We start from the raw sequence: 9558 nt of genomic DNA on the forward strand, positions 1-9558 counted from the left end.
TCTGTAATAACATCCTGTGATTGATGGTATTTGCAACACTAAGATCAGCAGTTCAAAAAGATGACTGTGGCTGAGTTTTGCATAGTGGGCAACAAGCTGAGACAGAAAGCTATCAGACAGCATGCATGTAGCTGATAGTGCAATCTTCTGTGGAGGTTTTGAGCAGTGGACCTGCATTTGCTCCTAGTCAGAGCACAGCAGAGTAGCTCAGATCTGCATTTGACTAAAGCTGTGTGATAGCTTTCTGCTGGAGCATCTAAAAGGGATGAAGCAGCAGAGAGGACAATTTCTAAATGACTGAAACAACATTGCTCTGCTCTCTTCAATTGAATCAGTATTCTCTCTGCACGCTGCTATACCACCGAGCTTGTACCCTTATCACGTCAGAGAATTGATGGCCCACATTTGGACCTGCTTTTCTGATGATGTTGCACCTTTGCTCTGATTTGACTCTGACTGGATATGTGAAATCTCCGGCTCCAGTAATCAATCCTGTGATTCATCAGTGCGATATTCTCAGACAGGTCTGTAGAGGCCCCACCCTTCCATGTTCTGCTTAATGGTCTCATGTCAGAGGGAGGATGGCATTATCGTTGCTTAATAGCGCATACCCGAAGGTGTGGTCAAAGTTAATTGCTTGATAACCAACTAATGCTATCAATAAACCACCATGAGAGGCTGAGGTTTCACAGTCTGGTTGAGTGGGGATGTCTTTCGACACAGTCAAGTGGACAGACAAATAAATTCTCAGTATGAGGCAGATACCTTGTATGATGTAATATTCTTATATGAAAGCATAGCTCTGATTAGACTCCTTCAAGAAAAAAAACAAGATTCCTTCCAAGGCTAATCAACAGTGTAAGGGAACTTCATTAAACACACAACAATCATTCCCTAAATGTCTGAGTGGGACAGAAAGTGCCTTCACTGGTTCCATATGACTTGGAAATAATTTCACTTTAGCTTGCATATTATCCCATTTTTACTAAAGAGGGAGAATAAAAACAGATAGGATGCATTTTAAGATCAATATATATATCAATTTGAAATCTGAATCTGGATGGAAACAGAAGAGGACATCTGCTTAAGATTCTCAACTTATATTCTCTTTGTTCTCGTCATCTTCAGACATTTTTCAGTAAGTGCCAATATGTAAACATATCTAACTGTTAGTCGTTTCCAGTTTACTGTCATTAAAAATAGAATAAAAAAGGTGGACATGGAAAGTGCTAAAAAGATGAGACAGTGGACACAAGGTTTCCTCATCTACACATGAGTGTCCTCTAGCGGCTGGGTTGGGAAACTACAGAGGCATTTGCACAGGACTCATTTTTCTCACTGGCAGTGGGTTGACAGCTCGGAAATGATAAGGTGAGCTGGAGGAGAAATGTTGATTCATCAGTCACTTTCTCCCCATTGAAATGAAAAGCAAAAGAGGCAGAGTGGCAGAATGAATGTGTTGCATCAAAGATTAAATACATGATGCAGACACAAGTTAGAGCTACATTCTTCATGTGTGACACAAGACAAAAGCAAGTGGACCATAACTCTACTATGGCAAACATTTATTTATATTTACATTTAAAATAAGTATAAATTTGTGAACGGTCACAAAAGGGGACATTTTGGGGGGCAAGATAAAAGATGCAATACAAATTTCTTTCCAGTTAACAATAACAGCTAAGCGACTGGCTCAGGACACTCAAAGTCAAAAATACAAAGTCCTATTTCCCTGTGACAAATGACTTCCAATATCAATTCAGAGTAGGAGCATTATTGACTTTTTGCATTATCAATTCCTTCAGCTTCTTTGAATGCTGAGTTTGGGTATTTAATATTATGGAATAATAACATAAGAACATTTAATTTATAAAATCACCTTCCTAAAAAACTGACAGGCCTAAAAATATTCTTTCCTTAGTAGCAGCCGAAGAGGTAGAGAGGCATGTGAGTCCATTAAATAAACATAGAGGCTTAGTAGTCATTCCATTGTTTTCTTTAAAATGACAAGTATTTCAATTTACATTGAAACACTGCAGTTACTCCCTGTAAGGGGCACATCAGTGATTATGTTGTCAGACATATCCTGACTATTAGCCCTAGTATGTGTCCATCTCAATCGCTAGATCCTACAATTCCCACAATGCCACCTGATACCTTGTTGAACCCTTTCATGCTTGGTATACCCCCAGAATGCAATCTGTAATAAATTTGTAGAGTACAGAAAAATAGCAAGAAAACAGTTAAGTGTGATATGTGAAGTGTGTGGGTATACACTGCCACGTTGCACTGTCACTAAAAATGGACAGACCCCTGTTATAAAGACAGAATTCAGACATTTAGGTCTGCACATCAACCATGAAAAGAAATAAACAGGCGTAATAGTTACTGTCAGTTGGGCTTCCAGTTTACAAATAAGAAATTTCAATTGACAGTTTCTCTAAAATGCTTTAAAATTATGTTGTTTTTGCTTGAACTCTCAGAGATGAAGATTGTGTGTCGAGGGCTTGTGGAAAAAAAACCCTCGACAAAAAAAAAAGCAAATTGTGGCAATTGTTGGGTGTACATCATTTTTAAGGTCAGGAACTTAATTTGTAAAGAGTCTTGAGATAATGCTTGTTATGATTTGGCGTTTTACAAATCTAATTGAAGTTGTATTATCATTTGGCCCTAACTTCATTAGTACTGTATGGACTGCTTCTGTACAGTGGGAAATCTTTGGCACCTCTCTACTGACACACTGTCACACAGGTAAACTGTATACTCTCTGCGGGCTACAGGAAAACAAAAGTTATATGTTTCATAGTTTCCAGCTCATTTCTGGGCTAGACTAATGCTAATCTTGATCATTCACAATTAATGCAGTTAAAATTAAATTTAACTTAAACTACAGAGCATGAAAAAATCCCAGAGAAGAGAAGCTACAGAAAAGAACATTACAGGCAGCAAATTCATTTATAGCCACTTCCTGGTGCTGATGCAGTGGAACTATATACTGATGAGTATAATTCCTGTCTGTATCAGAATATATGGAAGAACCACAACGCAGAGATCAAGCTCTGTACAGGAAGTGTAACTGAGCTCTTTGAATGCACTGACATTGATTCTGTTTCAGTCTGATGTACTTTAGGGTGTACTAGTTATGATATTTTCCATATGATTTATATATATATATAACAGGATGAAATGAAACTCATATATTGTTAAATGTGTATTTATCAGTTATATACAAATTATTGCACATATTTGTATTAGGAAAACAGTAGGAAATATTAAAGAACACATATGGACCAAAATGTGCTCAACGCTGAATGAAGGTTGTTTCTTCACTGCATTGGGAGGCAGTTCTGAGAAAAAACTGTGTGACTTAAGCGGAAACAGATTAACCAAGATATCACAGCCATGGTTTGTGCTTTCGAATGCAGCATGTGACGTCAGCCATGTCTTCGAGTAGGAGCGCCGTTAAGTAGCATTTAAGAGTGGACTTGATCCCTCATATCATATTTACCAAATTTCTAAGAACATGACTGAATCCCCTTGTCAGTAGATACAACTGGTGAGCATCAGTGTGATCCTCTTTTTAGAATATTCCTATGTACAATCACTCCTTAATCCTGCCGTGAGGAATTGGAAGCCTGTGGTTCTACACCAGCTGCCTAGGTGATCTGCGTGGAGTTACTGGTGCTCCCCTTTTTCTCCAGAGTTCAATGGCACGGCTCGTCTCTGCTTCAGGCCACTTTTTCACAGGCTTGCAACACTCTGTGGTTGAAGTCCTGTGGCTGGTCGGCATACACGTAGTGTCCAGCTCCACGGATCGTCTGCACAGAGAATTTGGTGAGGAAGAGATTCAGGTGACTGGAAACAGGAAGCTACATAGAGACGCCACATGAGTGCAGTTTGAAGTTAAAAGCCATGGTGTCTTTGGTTTAATAATCTTATATTACAGTTCTTCTATGGAAGCATACTGTATCTTAATTGGACTTTTCACAGCAGATCACTCAGGACGGATGTTAAATCCAAGTCGGGACAGGGACTTAATAAAGGTTTAAATTAACATACCAAGTCATTTTAAGGATTTTATCTGAAAAAAAAATGTAATCAAAAAATTCAATTTTGATGAACGGACCTGAGTTTTTAAGAGAAAGAAGTACATTAATGGAGTTGCCATCATTCACTTTACTACAGCTGTCCTTTTCCTGTTGGTACATGCCAACATGTCTGTGAAAATATATATATATAAAGCTGACTTGAGTGTATCAAGTGGGAGAGAAGGATTATCCAATGCATTCAGCAATGTCAGCAAGTCTCTCTGTGACTGTACGAACCGACAACTGAACTGTACTTCAATTTTCATTTATGAGGTCTGGAGAAGAGTGATTTGTTTCAGTACAAACTTAACACATGTGATCTTCTTCAGTGTCCATAGAAACAGGCATGTTTCCCAGAAACTGCAAAAGTTTGGTTGAACACCCAATTCTTTGTATGAGCACAAGTAGAAAGTGATGACTTTTAATACATTGACTAATAGTTACATTAGCCTTACCAGTAAAGCTTTTTCTGACTTTTGATCAACAAATACAATAAATACATCAACTATTATGTGCTATTTTAGTCATCAGGAGAAGGCTATAATATTTTGCTACAATCAAAATTGCCTGAAGTTTATATACTCCTGTCATTAAACCCAAAATATCTAGGGAAACATGTCGTCTCCCCAATTAACACCATTCTGAACTATGTGCGTTAATTCATTTCCTTTTCTGTCCACCAGGACACTTTAAACTCACAATGATCTCCACATGAGAGTGGGGCCTCATCTTTTTGATGGTGCTGCCGGAGTGGCTGTCAACACTGGACCGGGAGCCGTAGATAATGGTGATGGGGATTTGCGGCTGCAGCTGGTCCATCCTCTGCAGCATTGGTCTCTTTGCCCAGCCATAGGGAATGGTCATATTCTTAAAGGCCGTTTCTCCACTGTGAACAAACAAGCAATTGAACATGATGATGTCAAGACATAAAAGTGAGAAGTAAAACTGAACTGAAAGTCAACTGCAGCAAATGCAATCAAGTGCTTTCATTCCAGTTGTTTACATGAGCGGTGAGAATGAGGCTTGTTCGGGCTACAGTAACAGAGGCAGCGAGAGACAGACCTGGGGGTCTGCACATTCAGGTGGTAGATGTACTCTGACACAGTGTTGTCACTGAACATGGAGGAGAACTTCTTCTTGAAGTCAGGTCTCAGAGTTTGGACAAGGGTGGGACCTGTAGGGACCAAAGAAGAGATGCTGGGACAATGGGAAGGGTCACAGTACCCACCGGTAACAGGGTTTCCCCTTAAATTATCTTCTGGACCAAATCATAAGAAATCAGCTTTACAAGAATACATGTGCATTCATGTGCTCATCATATTGCAAGTATTGATAAGTTGTCAATCATATAAAAATTATACAGTTTACAATATATTTGCTATTTTTCAAACATAGTCAGTCTATGCCTCAAATGTTCTGTTATACCCTGTAAAATGATGTACTCATACATTTGTATATTCATACCCTTTTCTTCCATCTATCTTTTACCAAGTCATTGCTCCAGTCTTACCCAGTGGTCCGACCAGTCGCAGGCCAGCCAGGGGGTTGAATGGGCTGAACATGGCCCCGAGGGCTTTGATCCACACCGGGATGGGACGGTCAGACTCTTCTGTGTCTGGGCGCTCAGGGAAACCCCAGGGCTCCACCAGAACTATCTGCTTTATTCTGCAGGCCAGAGACAAAAAACATTGTGTGCTTTTAGGACTATTTAATGTTCTGTTATGGGAAATAGATTAAACACCTGTGAATATATCTTAAAATAAATTAAAGTGAAAGTTTAAAATTTTGAGAAATAAGGTTTGTGTAGCTTGTGTGTAAGGACTGGAAACCCGGAGGACACAACAAACCTGCATGCTCTGTCTAATGGTAGCAAAGTCTGCCGAAAATTAGCACAAAGCTAAATACAATATGGACAAGTAATGTCTTGTTTGATCACTGTGGCCATAAAAGCTAAGGGTAAAAATTATTCTTCATCTTGTTGTCTACCAGAGGTTGCCAGGCAACCATCTGACATCTCGAGGAAATCAAGTGCAGGCGAAGGTAATGGTGTCCTGGCACCAGCTTAATTAATAACAGAAACAAGTGTGTGAGGGTCAATCTACTCCGCTTCTGTAGCTTTAAGCCCAAATGCTGCTATGGCCACGTGGACCACTTTGTACCCCTGCTTCTTTACCTTCTCACACTCTTTCTTCCTGATGTTGCTGTCAGCTGGAATTGCCAACTGATAGCAACTGTCTCTGGAGCCTAAAACCCCACAGGGTCTTGTCTTTGTTGTTCTTAACCACTTTCTACGATTGGGACTTGGGTACTTCTAACCCTAACCCAGAAGTATCCATATCCAATCTTTGCCCTGATCTGGCTCAGGGGGTTCAGCCATACGTTGAACATGCTGGAGGTGACCTGTGTAATGGCCTTAAGGTTGACTTTCAGGGTTGTTTCCCATAGCCACATTAAGTTATCGATGATGGTTTTCATAGCGCTGTTAGCCTTGTATTGTAACAAGCAATCTAGTATCCATGTGTAAGGCACAGAGGTTTTCTAGTTAATCAAGGCTGTGCAGATTTGATCTGTCTAGTCTTAGCGATTCGGGCGATGATGACCAAGGCCTTTCTGAGTTTTGCTCACACAAATCACCAAATGACAGGAAGGAGAAATTGTGAATTATTATCCAAACTGTGGTTCAATTTGATCTCAATTTGATCAAACTGTGGTTCAATTTGAGCAGTTTTCCTCTGCACTCAATTCTTTACTTCCACATAAACTGGTTTAGATGATTCAGTTCAAATTGCTGCTGTGTCCACAGCCTGTCCAACCAAAAAACTGCTGTTTCTTGCCTTGTCTGTTGTAGCGATCTTGTTGTGCTTTGTGAGTGCAGTGGAGTTCTAATTTCATTCCTTGCGCCCATAAATAACTGTGTGGAGAAAGATGGCCGCGGAAAATTGTCAAGTAGTTGCCATCAGGGTTTTCTGTAGCCCGTCTAATGAAAATGTGCAGTGTTGAAATCATAGCAATTCTTAATTTGTTGTGTTATCAATTATTTTGCTATTATTTTGCTATTATTTGTCAAAAACTGTAGACGACTCTGCTCTGTGTATGGCAGGATACACATATAAAACACTTGTCTGTTAGCTACCTCTTAAAGTTGGCCAGAAAAGTCTAATTTACTGACTGTTCCAGGTTCAATCACATCATCTTAGCGTATAACTCGTTAAACTTTTATCACACATACAATTGCTCATATCAACAAGGTCAGCCCCAATGATGAAATAGTGTTAAATACAAAATATGGCTTCAGTAAGATAACAGAAATCACGTAAACTCCACCCACCTGCCTGGATACTTAATGGAGTATGACACAGCCAGGTATCCTCCCAGGTTGTGTCCCAGCAATATCATGGACTCCAGACCCATTTTAGCTCTCCATTGCTCAATAGACTCCACAAACTGGTCCTCTACCTCCTTTGTGTCTGAAGAGAACCGAGGTCTGCTGCTCTGACCGAAACCCAGCAGGTCCAGAGCAAAGACTGGCCGACACTGAGAGAGAGCATCCAGGTTCTGGGCCCAAAGGCCCACACCAGCGCCGAACCCATGGAGCAGAACCAAAGGGGTTTTCTCTTTCACACGGACATTGCTTAAGGTCAAGGTCCACAGCAGGTTGTCACTGGATATGGGGACATACTTTTTGGAGAAAGAACTGTCTACACCTGTCAACACAGCAAAGAGAGGAATGACAAGGTAAATTTGAAAAAAGATGATTAAAGATAATTAGTTCCTTTCATCACCTGAACTCCTACACACGATGTGGTACAAGCATGCGCAACATTAGAGGCGTAGGACTGATCCTTACATCGGAGCATCATGTCCTCTGCATCCTTTAGCTGGCTCTGAGAAGAGGGGCACCATGATGGGAGCCAACCGGGGATCCAGCACCACCTACACAGAGAGAAGGTTTATGAGCACCATCCTCATGAACTACAGGGTATACAGGGACACTTTGTCAAACAGAGATGGAAAAAAAAAAGATAAATAAACCAGCTGATTTTAGGGTATGAATTCAGGAATTTTTATAAAACCAACACATGACAACATCAGGACTGAATGTTAGTGTTTATTATGATTATGAGCCTCAAATCCAATATCCTCTATATCAGCTGCTCAGTCTGAACGAGGCAGAGGTTACTTCCCAAATATCATACGATATTTACGATGGACACAGTGTGGTTTAAAGTTGTAAAAAACATTGATTATGAAAGATATCTTTTGTTATTATTAATATATTATAATGTTTGCCAACAGCTGGACATTGCATTGTCCAAAGTTTTAAACCAGGAAGTTAATCCAAACAATGTATTGCAGGTTCCTCTTCTCCAACACCAGAGATGGACAAATGCAAACTACAGCACCATGCGTCTGTGTGTGATACTGTTTATTGAATAAAACCTAATTTGAAATTCACAAAATGACACATCTATTACCGTGTGTTTAGAAAGTGATCCATGATTATGAATAAATAAAAAGTGTAACTGTAGTTCACTAAATGTCTCTCACTTCTCTGAAAGGTCAATTACTTCATGGCACTTGTGTAAGTTACACCCTGGAACATTGTTGGAGAAACTTTGTCCTTCAGCCTTCCAGTGTCAAACTCTGTACCTATATCATTGTGCAGCAGAAGCTTGAACCTCCAGTGAGTAAAAAGTAAGAAAACCTCCTTCCTAAGTGGACAGGGACACAACAAGAGCACGAGAGATGTGTGGACACTCAGACTTACTGTATTGTTTTGTCCACGTAGCTCCACAAACTGCTGACCACTCTGTGTACACCAACAACAGACATCATTCTCTGATCAACGCTGCAGCCAGATAACGGTGAAACAAAAAGTGAAAGAAGTGGACGAGGACAAACAGCAGCGGCTGAGTAGGGACAGGGTTGAGTTACAGTGGTCTGCCTTGAACATCTCTGTCTGTGCAACTCCTTCGTGCCTGTGCAGTGCATTGGCTCATATGCAATCCCTTTCACTGTATATAAAACGTTTACACTGTACTAGTTCAATTTCATAAATATGTTTCATATTTCCTTGCATGGCATGTTGCTCTATTATTACTTTACGGATGTCTATTTGTTGCTGTCTCCTCTCAACTATACTCAAGTGTGTAAACGTACATGTGAGCTTGGTATGTTTCTTCCTTCAGTGTCATGTCAGTGTTCCTGTGTGTTTACTTGAACTTCAGCTGGTGCCGGACTTTTGTCAACTAGTTCCGTTTTGCCAGTGTGTGACAGGTACATTTTCCTGGATTACTCAGAACTACACAAAACTACACAGAAGTACTCAGTACTGCGGTAATAACGATTAGACGTTTTGACTGTCGCTAATGAGTGTTCGGAGAAAGTACTCACCCTGTGCTCAGTGTCACCGCTTGCTCGGCCATACTGCAACAACAATTCTCGCGTCACGTGTGCTGGCAGCCTTTTA

At 40.3% G+C, this 9558-nt stretch overlaps 1 protein-coding gene across 1 annotated transcript; it reads right to left on the minus strand.

Annotated features, from left to right (window-relative positions):
* Nucleotides 1-1550: 1550 nt before the first annotated feature.
* abhd5a (abhydrolase domain containing 5a) lies at nucleotides 1551-9547 on the minus strand. Its single transcript, XM_062399288.1, has 8 exons — nucleotides 9483-9547; nucleotides 8857-8898; nucleotides 7936-8021; nucleotides 7417-7792; nucleotides 5599-5753; nucleotides 5151-5262; nucleotides 4788-4974; nucleotides 1551-3818 (listed from the first exon to the last, which is right to left on the minus strand). Exons 1-8 carry the CDS (start codon nucleotides 9512-9514, stop codon nucleotides 3729-3731), a joined length of 1080 nt encoding a protein of 359 aa, XP_062255272.1. The 5' UTR covers nucleotides 9515-9547; the 3' UTR covers nucleotides 1551-3728.
* Nucleotides 9548-9558: the final 11 nt, after the last annotated feature.

This window comes from Platichthys flesus, chromosome 11, assembly GCF_949316205.1.
Source record: "Platichthys flesus chromosome 11, fPlaFle2.1, whole genome shotgun sequence".
NCBI classification, from domain to species: domain Eukaryota; kingdom Metazoa; phylum Chordata; class Actinopteri; order Pleuronectiformes; family Pleuronectidae; genus Platichthys; species Platichthys flesus.

Coding starts and splice junctions, on each gene's coding strand:
- abhd5a (XM_062399288.1), bottom strand. CDS start 9,514: ATGGCCGAGCAAGCGGTGACACTGAGCACAGG. Junction 8,022..8,856: donor TACGTGGACAAAACAATACA/GTAAGTCTGAGT, acceptor CTCTCTGTGTAG/GTGGTGCTGGATCCCCGGTT. Junction 3,819..4,787: donor ACTCTCATGTGGAGATCATT/GTGAGTTTAAAG, acceptor TTCTCTGTGCAG/ACGATCCGTGGAGCTGGACA.